This window comes from Linderina pennispora (genome assembly GCF_002104995.1).
Source record: "Linderina pennispora strain ATCC 12442 chromosome Unknown DL89scaffold_17, whole genome shotgun sequence".
NCBI classification, from domain to species: Eukaryota; Fungi; Kickxellomycota; class Kickxellomycetes; order Kickxellales; family Kickxellaceae; genus Linderina; species Linderina pennispora.
Window position 1 is genome coordinate 202,590 of NW_024468265.1, and position 13,556 is coordinate 216,145.

Consider the following 13,556-nt stretch of genomic DNA (forward strand, 5'->3'; position numbering starts at 1 on the left):
AGACTACAAACAGAAAGATCCGCATACATGCGAGTTGATGAAATGTCTGTTTTTAAAGGGAGATTTGTTGTGGAAGCTGTTAGTCGGCACCATCACAGCTACCGATATACATATCAAGATTATGATCAGGAAGCCCCGGAGGCCTACCCTCGGTTTCAGAGTTTCGTAGGGCACGCAATAGTGTAACTACTAAAAATATTCTCGGCCATTTCGACGTACTAGTCTATCGACCCATGAATACATACCTTCGAGAGGTAACAGCGGGCTCATGCGCTGCATATAATCCAGATAACATCCATGATATTCCCCTGATGGATATTAGCCAAGGGAGCCCGGATCAAGTGGTACTTGACGAACCTGGTGCGGTCGGCCGTATGCAGCATGTCATTGCGGGTCTTGGCTAGAAGTGGCACGTAGCAGGTGACGAAAAATTAGGCAACAAGCCTTCGCTCAGGCGCTGGGTCTCGGAATCCAAAAGCACAACATTGGAGATTGGCGAGTGAGCAGACGGTCCGAGCTATGTACGTCGTTGGCAAGCTGGACATCGCACACGAGCGACTAGGCTCAGGTTCCTTTGCAGATGTGCACCTGATAGATGGCCATGATGGAGAATAGGAAGGAGCAGAAGCGCATGGAGAATGAGAGGGGCTACACTGGCACCTGGCCACACAAAAGGCCTTGTTGTTGAACATACTCGGATCAACATTGGCCTCGTCATTGCATATGGCCTTGTAGGCTACCATACTCTGAGCATAGAGGAGCTTGGCCCGTGACGGCATAAACCAGATATCGCTGTAATTTTCCAGCCCCTGGCCCTATGATAGGTGATGTCCTGCACCATGTACGTAGCCGTGACGCGCAGGCAGTTGGCGAACTGCTTGAGCGGAAACTTTTGCTTGTTTTTCCATGGTGCAGCTGCACACCTGATAGATATGGCGGCAGTCACTTTTCAACAGCTGCTGTTGTATTACGTAGGCGATCATCTCGCTGCAGACAATGGTACACTATACTGTTAGAGAACCAGAGTTTACCGGCACCTAGTCGATTGATGGAGCGTCTTCTATGCGGATAGTGGTACCCATGTAACGTAGTGGGAGAGAACCAGTTTATCATCAGCGGCATTTGAATAAACAGTTTAAAAAGAGACAAGGGACTGGAAAGTTAAGCAAGCAGATTGAGCGATTGATCAAGAGCGAGGTTAAGGGACCAGCGCGGTCGGATGTTTCTGTCACATATATGAGAGGTGTCTAAATATAGCCCATCGGGAATATGTGGCGGCGATAATATGCAATGGTCTGGGCTGAGAGTGTGATGCTTGCTTCACTCGTTCTAAACCCCTGCAACACCCATCTGCCAGGCTTAGAAGCTCCTCGGACAACTGGCCACACCGGCCTGGATATGGCTCGAATGCGTCCTCTCCCTGACCTTGAGACAAAGCCCCCTCTCAGCGCCTTCAGTACTGGCAGGCAACTGGCTCTGTTGCTGCGTGGCGTTCCCTGCGGACATATCTCGGAACGGTTGGTGGCGCATGGCCCGTCCACTGAGCGAGCTGGTGGAATTGTTTACACATTGCGACTACGCAAACAATTGCAGGCAGACCGTCCACCTTTGGCCTCTACAAACACCCCAACAGCAGATAATGGTGCCTCCGGGATATATAAGTAGCTGGGCTTTGTCCTGAGAGCTGTGTGGATGTGTCCACAGCAGCTGCCAAAAGGCACAAGGCAATTGTTTGCTGTCAGAGATGCTCGTCGCCTGCTAGTGAGGGACCTATTATCGTCCAGGCATTTGTCTGGTCCTCAGCGGCTCATTGATGTGTGTTTTGTACGCACGGAGTATAAAGGGATGGCAGATGCAATTCGAAGGTAGTGATGCAGTTGCTTTAGGAATCACCTTTCTTGTTTACTTTTACGTCCCCTCTCCCCTCTATTCGCCTCGGTACTTGCTTGAGATATATCTGCTCTCGCTTGTCCTTTCTGCACCTCTCTTATCCTCGCTTGCTTTCAGTTTCGACGCATTTTCATATCACCTTGTTCCTTCACACCACTCCCCTTCACGCTCCACGTCGCCCTCCTCCCTTTTCATCGGTGCAGCCTCCTATATAGTCCGCCCTATCATTCCAATTACTCTACTGTTTCTCTAGAAGCTCTGTTCGGTGTAGTCCTTTTTGGCAGTAGCTCAAGGATAACAAACACTTCGTCACGATAATATCTTCTCTACTTCCCGGAAGCACTCGTTTTCTATATTACGTCACCGATAGCGGTTTCCACGTGCATCATCCCGACAGTAACTAAGAAGCCCCTCTTTACCAGCATTTGATTCCGTAGACCAGACATGAAGATAACCAGCGGAGTAACCCTCATCGCACTTGCCACCCTTGCTGCCGGCCAGAGCCTGCAGCGCTGCAGTGGCTCGCACACGCGGCCAAACGCAGCCCGTATGTCGTCAGCACAGTGGCAGTCGATCGCAACTGTCCTGCGCCAGATGAACGAGGACGGATGGATTGCTAGATTCGGCCAGGCACACGATCAGCTGTTCTCGCAGGTGCATGGAAACACCGTGTTCTTCCCGTTCCATCGCCGCTTTGTGCTTGAGTTTGAAAATGTCGCACGCACGTATGATCCCAGCTTCGTAGTTCCATACTTTGACGCGACAGAGAGCTACCGCGACCCTGCCAGCCACCCACTGCTGACGGCTGGCGCGCTTGGAACCAACGGTCAGTCAACTGACCGCTGCTTGGTCAACGGTGTGCAGGCCAATACGCAATTGTCATACCCCAGCAGCCACTGTCTGCGGCGCAACTACAACAACGGCAACTCGATTAACCCGTGGTATGCTCCTGAGATCATCACATCCTACATCCAGACATCGCAGACCCTGGCGGATTTCCGCGAGAACATCGAGTACAGCATCCACGGTGCAGTCCACCTGGGACTGGCTGGCGAAATGGACACTGGATACGCCGCGCACGACTTCACCTTTCATGCTGCATCATGCCAATATCGACCGCCTGTGGTGGGAGTGGCAGAGCCAGCACAATAGCTACATGACTTATGATGGCTCTGGCCCTTCGGGTCCTGCGCAGCTGTCTGATGCCATCCCGTCTGCGTCAAGCATAGCATTCAACGGTGACAGGGTCAGTTCCATGATGGTTCTCGGATATGGTGAAGTTTGCTACAACTACGACACCAGTCCTGCGCCTCCATCAAGCTATCCTGGCGGTGCTGCAAGTGCTCCTCAGCAGAATGGTCCTGCTGCAGCAGCTCAGCAGCCAATTGATAACCAAGGTCAAAGTGGTGGCCCGTCAAATAATGCTGCTCAGCAGCCAGCCGCTAACCAAGGTTCTCGTGGTCGTCCATCGAACACCGCAGCTCCTCAACAGCAGCAGCAACAGCAGCAGCCTGCAGCCCGCCCGTTCCTGCCTTCAGGATCATCGAACCTGGCGAGCCGTGTCTTGGAGTCAACTGGCTTGTCCAATGCTCTCGGTGGTGACGTGAGCCGCTTCTTCCCCAGCTTCGGCAGTGGGCTCTTCCGCGTGCACCGTCGTGGCTACAAGGAGAAGCCGGCGACTAGCTGCGGCGATCCTATCCCGTTCCCGCCGCGCCTGACGCCTGAGTGGATTGCTATGCACAAATTCGATCCTGACCGTGTCGAAGAGTTCCACAAGAACGCGTGCCAGATCGTTGAGGTCCTCAACAACTCGACATACACGTCGCCCTACTAGATTTCCATCTCATTTCATCTATCACCAAGCTGCTACAAAATGGCTCTTTTCTATGCTGTGCATTCCAGCATCTTTATTTCACCAAAAATACCACGATTAAAACAGACTCAGCTCATGGACATTTGAACAGCTCGCAGCAAATACAAGTAGGGTGTAGCAGGCTGTGGCTGTAGGTTGGCATTTGAGAGTTTGAGGGTCAGCATCATGTACATGCTCTATATCTGCAAGTAGTCAATAGCAATATAGAGTAGCATTTCTATTCATACGGCAGTGTCAATATGTGGGCTGTATCTATCCACTGGGTGGCGATTCATATAGGCTGCCGCTAATGTGTGACTACTTGTTTTATGACCTTGTGTTTTTGGTCGACCAATTCCTATGCTCTAACTTCATACTGCGGTAGACACCGGCGATTCAGCCAAGAGCAGTGTTCCTAAGAGCTGCCAGTGGTGATCTCACTGAGGGCTACCAATCACGTGCTTACCAATGGCCGTTGGACGCCAAGACCAATTGTAATGCAAATCAGCCCCTCTTGTAGGTTTTCCCTTCACACAGAATAGCTGAAAGCAATTCTTGGCACTGGCCATTCCCTGCTATATAGCGCCAGTGGAGGGCAGCAGGGCGGCACTCTACAGCACCTGGATAGTTCTCATTTATACTCCACCTCACACGCTTACAACTTAATATCTTTACCAGCCTAGCCATGACGCAAAAGGACGAAGCCTACGCCTCCGATTCGAAGAAGGCCGACTACAGTGACGCTGCCACGCCGTCTAGCTCGTCGCACCCTACTAGTACCGCTGACCAGACTGCCGCACCGCCTGCCTACTCCGAGCATGACCCACAGAACCCGAGCGAGGCACCGCCACCATTCGTTGCGACCAAGCAGACCGATCTGGTCGTCGACAAGAAGGGCCCGCAGGAGCTTATGGCAACCAAGGGCTTTGACTTTGAGCACCCGATTTACATCCATACATCGGGTGTAACCCGGACCGACATCACTATCGAGCCCGACACAAACCAGGACAATGAGGACACTATTGTAATCACAGGCTGAGGTAACCGCTGGCGTGACAGGTATTGAGGACAAGACCGAGTTCACGGTTCACCTGAACGAGCACAATGAATACGACTTTCATGTCAACGTTGGGTGGTCCTTCTGGAACATGTTCTCGGTATACTGCCGTATTGTGGTCCGGGCACCGTCCACTGCAGTGCGCTCCCACCCAGGCATCCGCGCTGAGGCTGGGAACGGCCGTATTGACATGGTATCCTTGCCCAACATTGGCTTCAGCAAGATTGATCTGAAAACTACCAACAGCAGCGCTTCTGTCTCGGCTATCAGCGGCAAGGACATCCATGTCAAGACGTCGAATGGTGCGCTCAAGGTTGCTGGTGTCAACGCGAGCAGCTGTCTTGTGGCTACCACATCGAATGGCGAGCTGGGTCTGGAGAATGTAACCGCGCCGGTGGTCCAGGCACACACATCCAATGGGTCGCTGAGCCTTGTCAACGTCACCACTGGCAATCTGCTGGCCGAGACCAAGAATGCCAAGATCACGGGCACCGATGTGAAGGCGCCTGTGGCCCAGCTCAAGACATCCAATGCCTCGATTGATATCGGCGAGGTCAGTGCCGACGAGCTGCGCATTGTCACAAGCAATGCCAAGGTTGACGGCACGTGGAGCATCAAGCGCAAGCTCGATATTGCTACATCCAACGCATCCATCTCTGGTACCATCAAGCTCGCCGACCCGGCCACGCCTGCACGTATGTCGCTCTCGACCAGCTGTGGCTCAATCAATGCCCGTCTGCCCACTGATGCGTTCAGCGGCACCATTGACATGCGTACGTCGTGTGGTGAGGTGAGCTTCAGTGCTGCTGGCTTCTTTGCTGATCCGCCGCCGATGAAGTACATTGTCAACGAGAAGCAGTACAAGCGGGCCATGGTTGGCAACGGCCAGCATGAGCTTGTGGCCAAAACCAGCAACTCCAATGTCAACGTAAAGTTTTACTAGGCCAAACCCAGTGGCAAATGGTATCTAATGTCTGGCACCGTGCCAGCTTCAGACCTTCGTGCTGCTAGTGCTTGATGTGTAGGTGCATGATGTAAATCGCCTTGATACCCTGTTTGGCTGCTTGCACATATCATGCAGACGCCAGCTCAGATCCGATCCTGCAGAAACCGCCGCTGCAGATCACAACTGCGAGATGTCGCCTTCGAGAAAAGAAAAGGCAGGGCTGCCAGCAGGCCAGAAAAACCAACGTGCGTTTCCACCTCCTTTGTGTTGGGCACGAGATGACATGAGATGGCATATGTGATCAAGCTTGTTGATAAAAGGTACAATTAGGAGAGAAAAGTAGAGTTTGGTGTGCGCCTCAGGCTGGCGTTCAAATTAGTACGGTGACTTGTATCCAGCCTTCTTCATGTCGTTGACAAACTGGCGCGCGTCATTCTCAACACGCTGGACGTCAGCCTGCTTGAACTTGTGCATGGCAATCCACTCGGGGGTGAGGGTGGCAGGATACGGGATCTCCTTCTTGTTGCCGGCCCAGAGGGTGGCAACAGGGACAATGTAGTGGTTGGCAACCTCCTCGGCGGTCTTGGGGAACCACTTCTCGAGGAGAGCCTTGTCGCTGTTGAGCGTTGAGGCGACATTGGAGATCAGGTTGGTGATGCCGCTGGCGACGCTGTTGACGAGGTCAGTGGAGCCACTGCGACGAGACATGGCGCTGGCGGGGCCTGGGGCGTTAGTGTACTGGAAGCACATCTTGCCGTAGCCGAGCTGCATCACGGTGTTGATGGGCTCGTTGTAGGCAACGACGTTGGAGCTCAGGCTAATGGCCGAGTTGTCAAAGTTGGGACCGTCCATGCGCCACATGTTGTTAAGCGCGCCGTTGGAGCTGGCAACGTTCTGCCACTGCCACCAGATGCGGTCGAGGTTGGCGTGGTGCAGCCAGAAGATGACGTCGTTGGGGCTGTAGGTCTGGTACATGTCACCACCAATGTTGATGTGCACGACACCGTGGAGCGAGTACTCGAGGTCGGGGCGGAACTGGGCCATGGTCGTGTCACGCTGGATGAACGACTGGATGTACTCGGGCGAGTACCACGACGTCGGGTTGCCGTTGTTGCCGAACTGGCGACGCAGGCAGTGCGCGCTCGGGTAGGTCATCTGCCAGTTTGCCTGGACACCGTTGGTGACGCAGTTGTTGGACTGGCCGTTACCGCCGACCCACGCCGAGGTCAGCACCTGCGAGCTTGCCGGCACGCGGTAGTCGCGCATCTCGTCCCAGTAAGGCTGGGCGAACGCGCGGTTGTAGCGCTGGCCAACGCTCTCCCAGTCCTGCACAAAGCGGCGGTGGAAGGGGAAGAACTGCGAGTTGCCGTGGATCTGGCCGAACCAGGTGTTGTGCAGGTACGCGAACCACTGGAACCAGCCGTCGCGCTGCATGCCGGCGTACACGCCCTTAACAAGATCCCACTCCGAGCTGCTAAGGCTGAGGATCTCCTTGCGCGTGACAATCGAGGAGCACCGGGGCTGCGTCTGCTGCGCGTTGGCCGGTGACAGGGTGGACAGGGCAATGGCTGAGGCCGTGATGGCGGCCGAGAAGAACTTCATCTTGTGCTGAATGTGCTACTGCCGACCGATATGTACCAGGGGATATGGAAGGACTAAATAGAAGGCGGAATAACAGGCGGGGGAGGAAGGAAAAGCAAAGCGTGCCTGAGGATTTGGGCAGAGGGCATGCCGCGGGATGTGCTTCATTTATAGGCGCAGCGGCGGGCTCGCTGTCTGCCGACCTGGGAGGGTGGCTGCCCGCCCCAGCAGCACATCGCCCAAGCACATCCTTTTCGCACTGCTCCGGAGAATAACCCCAGGCCGCTATGCCAGTCCGGGTGATTCAAGTGCCGGGGGAGAGGAGAGTGCAATTGGCCGTAGGCGTTGCAGCAGCAAAAAAAAAAAAACTCGGTCCAGAGTTGGAGGGCTATTTTCCGCTCGCAGGGTCTTATTTTAGATGCGAATCACTGTATTCCTTGCCCAAAACTGCGAGCACAATTGGCCAGTGGCTAATGAAGCAAATTCAGCGCAGGCTATTGCTGCTGCTTGGTGTCGGCTTCTGCCAAAATGGCTCAGTAAAAAATGACCGGCGTTTCCGTTCAGCGCTACTTCTGCCAAGCGACATTGCCTCTATTGTGGTGAGCGATCGCACAGCTGGGCAATTGACAGAATACAAGGGATGCGCTTACGGGCTGTTCCTGAGCCTTTGTCCTCCTCAGCAATGGGATAAACGGATGTTCATTCTGGCGTTGACGGACCTTGCTTTTAAAAATAACCCTCTATTTCTGTGTGTCCGCTTGTGCGCGTCAGCCGCTGGTCATGAGAGAGCGGACAAGTGCGACTTCTTTTTTGCTGGTGCCCTTCTGGACAGGGGAGCGATGCTCGCCCTTGCACATCGCCAGCGGAAGTCCCATCCTGCCGCTCTGCCAAATAGCTGCATATCTGTGGCGATTCACCAAGCACGCTCTATAATTGCCCATGCACCAGCCTCCCCCCACCGCGCTATGCAGGTGTCTTGCCTGGAAGCGCGCGCCTTTGGGCAGCAAGGATTGGCTGGCCAGCACTGTGAAGAAGCAGCGCAGCCGATTCCAATCGGACATGCAGTGTCTCTTCTTGCACGGCGACGGCATCACCGCAACTACGTAATTGTGCTGGCAAAAGGGGGGGTCTGCGGAATGTGTCCTCAGTCAACTGCTGCTGGTTTTGCCTTGCGCTCTCCGCTGGTGATTGCAAGCAATCACAAACGATCCATGGACAATCACAATCCAGCGATTCTGTTGAATAGCTGGCAATTACCGCACACACTGGGACCGTTCCGCGACGATTGTTCTGTAGGTTCCAGGAACCGAGCAGTCTTGGCGTCGCCATCAGTGGTACTCGGTCCGAGATACACAATGGCTCGCTGGCTGTACAGATTGCCAGGTCTGTTTTGCATTGCTCGCTGGCGCAGCACTCGGCCAGCAATGTGTACTGCTTTGCGGCTTTTTGCTCAAGCACTCCTCCCCAAGCAAAATCTGCTCAACCAGCCTATAAATAGGAGTCGCGCATTGTTTGCTCATAAAAATATCACCGGACATTTATTTCGCGGCATCAGGCCATTGCTGCGCACGGGAGGCATCAACAACAACAAAAACGACAATATCAGCGACAGCAAAATGGGTGGACAATGCTATCCTCGAATGATACATATAGCGCGACTGTGGGCTGTTTAGTGATGGCATGTGCTCGGGCATATATTGCATATTCACAAGAAATCAATCAAAACTGCTCAGCAGTTTCCCGCTCATTATAGCCTATGCCCCCGCCCTCAGAATGGCGAGAGGTAGTTTACCGAGTTCATGTCGCTCACAAACTCCTGCGCCTCCTGCATCACCTTGTTGACGCTGCTACGGTCAAATCTGTGCATGTTGATCCAAGAGTCAGTGAGCTTTGTGGGCGGCACCAGCATTTGGCCACCAGAGCTGATGTTCGGCGACATGGTGGTTCGCGTGGTATTGCGCTGCTTCATCATTTCCTTGGCCTTGGCCAGCCTAGGGAACCACTTCCGCAGAATATGATCAGGCAGTCCAGCCAGGTTCGCCTCGGTGGTGCTGCTGGTCGAGTTGGCTGGCGGCACTGACACAAGCGACAGGCGGTTTTCGTTGCGACCCGACACTGAGAAGCTCATAGCGCGGGCGCCGCCGACACCTGCATACTGGAAGCACATGCGGTTGACGCCGAGTTGCATGGTAGAAGCAACCTCGTCGTTGTAGTGCGGGATGGGGCTCCCCAGGCCAACCCAGTTGCCGCGTGAATCGCGGCCGTCCATTGTCATCTGGTGGCCCCAGTTCTGCCACTGCTGCCACAGACGGTCCAAGTTTGCATGGTGCAGCATGAAGATGAAGTCGTTGGGGCTCCAGTACGTGCTCATGTCGCCGCCAATGCCCAGGTGCACGCTGCCGTGGATGGTGAACTCGATGTGCTGGCGGAAGCTGCTCATCGAGCCGTCGCGCTGCATCACCGAGTAGATGTACTCGGGCGAGTACCAAGGCTGGATGCCGCCGCCGCGGTCAAAAGCGCGCGATAGGCAGTGGTTGTTGGGGAACGATAGCGTCCATCCTTGGTGCACGCCATTAGGCACACACCCGCCGAACCCGTTGCCGCCCATGAGCTGCGGATAGAACACGGGCGATCCGGCGGGGTTGCGGTAGTCTCTAAGGACGTCCCAGTATGGAACAGCAAAACCGCCGTCATAGCGCTGGCCGATCTCTTCAAAGTCGCGAAGGAACCGGCGGTGCCAAGGGAAGAACATGTCGTTGCCGTGAATGTTGCCGAATTCGGCGTTGTGGATGTAGCTGAGGTACTGGAACCAGCCCTCGTTATTCATGCGCCGGAGCACGTTAGCGATGCGGTCCCATTCACCAGGTGACAAACTCAGAATGTCCCGACGAACGGCGATGCTGGAGCAGCCTTGGGCTGCGCTCAGCGCAATCAGCAGCTGGCTGAGCAAAACGTGGATGAGGAGCGAAAGTATTTGCATTCCTGCCAATATAGATGCACTGTCGACAAAAATGTGGTGATCTTTAAGCGGTGTGGTTCAAGTAGGTGGCGTGAATGCTGATGATGGTGTTTGGTATCAGAACGGCAGAGGCTAGTGGCAGGCACTTTATATGAGCCGTGGTACTCCCGCTGTCACCCTCTGACCTACAGATCCACAGTTTCGACATTCCCCCACACCTCTTCATATCACATATATTGCCATATTCACAGTCTGCTTGGTCTAGATCGCGCTGTTAATATCCCGCTCAGGTCTAGCATGACCGTCGGTGAGCGGCCAACACGCTATAATATTCAGCCCCTGAATCTAAATTAATGAGCGGCTGTCGAGGACATTGGCGCATCAGCCATCTTCATTGGCCGCACGTGGCGATGGACACGGCCATGTCCGGTATGTAGATGATAAATACCCTGGATTCTATTGTTCGCCTCCCGTGCACCCCGCAATTCCAGCTTTTCACCGATGCGGAGTTCTGGCCCGATGGATTTGTACCGGTTCTGGAGGTAAAGGCAAAAACGGACATGGAATGTTGCAGGCAAACTTTCTTTGTAAATCAAAACACTTTCACGGGCGGTTTGCCGATACATGGCCGTGCATAAAGATCTTCGGCTTTCGCCAAGACCAGGAGCAGCATTGACGTTGTTTACGCAGAGCCTCTCCACAGAAGCGTGGGATCAGCGGGTACCCCAAGAAGGTTGTTCGCCTACCAACACAGCTCGTTTCCTAGTCGTGCGCTGGCTCGCATTAGCGCCAATTCGTCCGGTGTGTAAGCCCAGGAGAAATATATTGAGATGTTAAAAATGAAATGATGGTAAACGAGACTTTTGTCAGATGAGAAAACAGAAATTCGAAACTAGTATGACACGTAGGATTCAGGATAGAACGGGGGAGAGGGGAGGGGTCATTATCTGGCCCACTGCGTACATGCAGGCAGACGGAGCCGTCAAGATGGGCACGGATTACAAAGCGTGCATCTAAATATAGGCCTGGCAAGCGATGTTTGCGAAGAGGGGGACATCGTAGATCGTTATCTTTCGTCGGCCTGTAGCGGATCTAGGGGGACGTGGGTAGCAGTGGGGCCAAAGCGAGGCAGCAGAGACAGCAAGCACTGCAGCGTGCAGCCAGCTGGCAGCTATCTTTAGACCTTGGCGAAAGGCGACTGGTAGCCAACGTTGTTCATGTCGCGCACAAACTCCTTAGCATCAGCGTAGAACTTGTGCACATCCTCAGCAGGGAACTTGTGCATGGCGCACCAGGCAGGGGTCAGGGGGTACGGGTTGGGCATCGGGTAGGCGGGGCCCTTGCCGTTGTCCAGGCCGTACAGGGCGTTGCCCTCGGTGTCCTCGTAGGCAACATAGTCCTCCGAGTAGAGAGCAGACTCCTCAGCCGAGTTGTACACATCCGAAGCCTCAGCCGACGGGAGGGCAACATAGGAGCCGGACTCGCTGGCCTCGGCCGACTCAGACCCGGAGGCCTCGGCGCTCGGCAGGGGAACGGCGCTGTACTCAGGGCCGGTGGTGGTGCCGTTGTTGGACGGGTTGGCAGCGTAGGTCGGGAACCACTTGTTCAGGACAGGGGCAGGCAGCTTCTGGGCGACGTAGGTCTCAACAAACTTGTCGGCGTTGACAGTCATGTTCTGGAAGTTCTCAAAGACGCCGTTGACCAGAGGAGGAACGTAGGCCTTGACCGGGGTGGTGACCGGGCGCGGGATGCACTTCTTGGGGGCAGTGGCCGAGTACACGGCGTTGCGCTTGTCGAGCGAACGGCGCCTGTTCGAGACAGAGCCGACGTTGTCGTACGAGAAGCACATCTTGTTGTAGCCGAGCTGCATGACGGTCCAGATGGGCTCGTTGTAGGCGATGACGTTGCTCGAGAGGGTGAGCGGCTTGTTGGCGGTATCGACGCCGTCCATGGTCCAGATGCGGTTGGATCCCTGCCACACGCTCCAGAGGCGGTCAATGTTGGCGTGGTGCAGCCAGAAGATGAAGTCGTTCGGGCTGTGCATCTGCACCATGTCACCGCCGACAGCCAGATGGATGGCGCCGTGGAGCGAGTACTCGATACCAGCGCGGATCTGAGCCATGGTGCTGGAGCGCGACAGGACCGACTGGATATACTCGGGCGAGTACCAGGCGTTGATGCGGTTGCCGTTGTTGAACTGGCGCGCGAAGCAGTGGTTGCTCGGGTAGGACATCTGCCAGTTGGCCTGCATGCCGTTGGTGACACAGTGGTTCGAGCCCTGGCCGTTGCCGCCAAAGTAGTTGCTGGTGAAAATGTCCGACGCCGCCGGGTTGGCGTAGTCGCGGAGCTCGTCCCAGTAGGGCAGCACAAACGCGGGGTTGATCCGGCGACCAACAGACTCAAAGTCGTGCACGAATCTAGCGAGGCAGACAAATTGAAATCAAATTAGGTGCGGGGAACGGTTCATACATGCATGTCACATCCTTTTCTGTTTGTGTACATTGTGCCTCGATGCGTGGATGTGCGCACAATCACTTACCTGCGGTGGAAGGGGAGGAAGTGCTCGCAGTTGTGGATCGTTCCAAAGTTGTTCGAGTGCAGGTAGGCGAACCAGCCCATCCAGCCCGCGTTCTGCATGGCAGTGATGGTCGACTTCACAGTGTTGAGCTCTGAGGGAGACAGGTTGCGGACCTCCTTGCGGACCCACTGCGACGAGCAGCGGACGGACTGGCCGTCAACAGACAGGCCGACCAGGGCAGCAACAGCAACGAAGGCGGTGGTAATCTTCATAATGTAAAGCGCAAGAGTGATATTGGCTAGCAATACCGGCAAATGAAATGAATGAAAGAGAGGAGCACCAAGCACGGAGGAGGCAGGGAGAGAGGGGTTTAGGAGTCGAGAAAGGGAGAGAGAGGAGCTTTTGGTGCTGTCGTTAGGGTGGTGTGGTTCTTGTCCTTCTAAAAAGGTAGACTGGACAAAAAGCACAGAGCGAAAGGGGGTTGGAAAGAAAAGAAAAAATAGATTTGTAGAGACAGGAAAATACGCACCCTCCTGGCTCGCAAAGGGCAGCGTTATATAGCCGCCCCTTCTTTGCCCTGCGAATGCGGGTGCTCCCTTGCTCGCAAATAAAAACGACGGACGTGCAGCCTGATTTCCTGCTCCAAAAATAAACGTCCTGGGCTGCATACGTCCGGCCTGCAGCCCGTAGCGGTCTGGGGGTCAGGGCTGTGCAGGCCAGCCAGCGCCGAGGGCACGCCAAATTGCTCAGCAT

General features: G+C 54.8%; 5 protein-coding genes across 5 annotated transcripts; 2 read left to right on the top strand and 3 right to left on the bottom strand.

The window, feature by feature from the left end:
- The first annotated feature begins 1,883 nt into the window (after window positions 1-1,883).
- On the top strand, window positions 1,884-3,776 carry DL89DRAFT_270381 (Di-copper centre-containing protein). Its single transcript, XM_040888679.1, is given in 2 exon segments — window positions 1,884-3,015; window positions 3,035-3,776. 2 exon segments carry the CDS (start codon window positions 2,335-2,337, stop codon window positions 3,722-3,724), a joined length of 1,371 nt encoding a protein of 456 aa, XP_040740223.1. The 5' UTR covers window positions 1,884-2,334; the 3' UTR covers window positions 3,725-3,776.
- Window positions 3,777-4,427: 651 nt separating this feature from the next.
- On the top strand, window positions 4,428-5,742 carry DL89DRAFT_260489 (uncharacterized protein; the record flags this gene model as incomplete). The annotated part of the gene is made up of 2 exons (XM_040885790.1): window positions 4,428-4,766; window positions 4,810-5,742. 2 exons carry the CDS (start codon window positions 4,428-4,430, stop codon window positions 5,740-5,742), a joined length of 1,272 nt encoding a protein of 423 aa, XP_040740224.1.
- A 189-nt stretch (window positions 5,743-5,931) lies between these two features.
- Window positions 5,932-7,464, bottom strand: DL89DRAFT_73415 (Di-copper centre-containing protein). The gene is made up of 2 exons (XM_040892024.1): window positions 7,277-7,464; window positions 5,932-7,026 (listed from the first exon to the last, which is right to left on the bottom strand). Exon 2 carries the CDS (start codon window positions 7,009-7,011, stop codon window positions 6,121-6,123), a length of 891 nt encoding a protein of 296 aa, XP_040740225.1. The 5' UTR covers window positions 7,012-7,026; window positions 7,277-7,464; the 3' UTR covers window positions 5,932-6,120.
- A 1,539-nt stretch (window positions 7,465-9,003) lies between these two features.
- On the bottom strand, window positions 9,004-10,383 carry DL89DRAFT_270382 (Di-copper centre-containing protein). Its single transcript, XM_040888680.1, has one exon. It carries the CDS (start codon window positions 10,304-10,306, stop codon window positions 9,095-9,097), a length of 1,212 nt encoding a protein of 403 aa, XP_040740226.1. The 5' UTR covers window positions 10,307-10,383; the 3' UTR covers window positions 9,004-9,094.
- Window positions 10,384-11,075: 692 nt separating this feature from the next.
- DL89DRAFT_73434 (Di-copper centre-containing protein) lies at window positions 11,076-13,158 on the bottom strand. The gene is made up of 2 exons (XM_040892025.1): window positions 12,825-13,158; window positions 11,076-12,702 (listed from the first exon to the last, which is right to left on the bottom strand). The coding sequence occupies exons 1-2, from the start codon at window positions 13,073-13,075 to the stop codon at window positions 11,463-11,465; spliced, it is 1,491 nt and encodes a 496-aa protein (XP_040740227.1). The 5' UTR covers window positions 13,076-13,158; the 3' UTR covers window positions 11,076-11,462.
- Window positions 13,159-13,556: the final 398 nt, after the last annotated feature.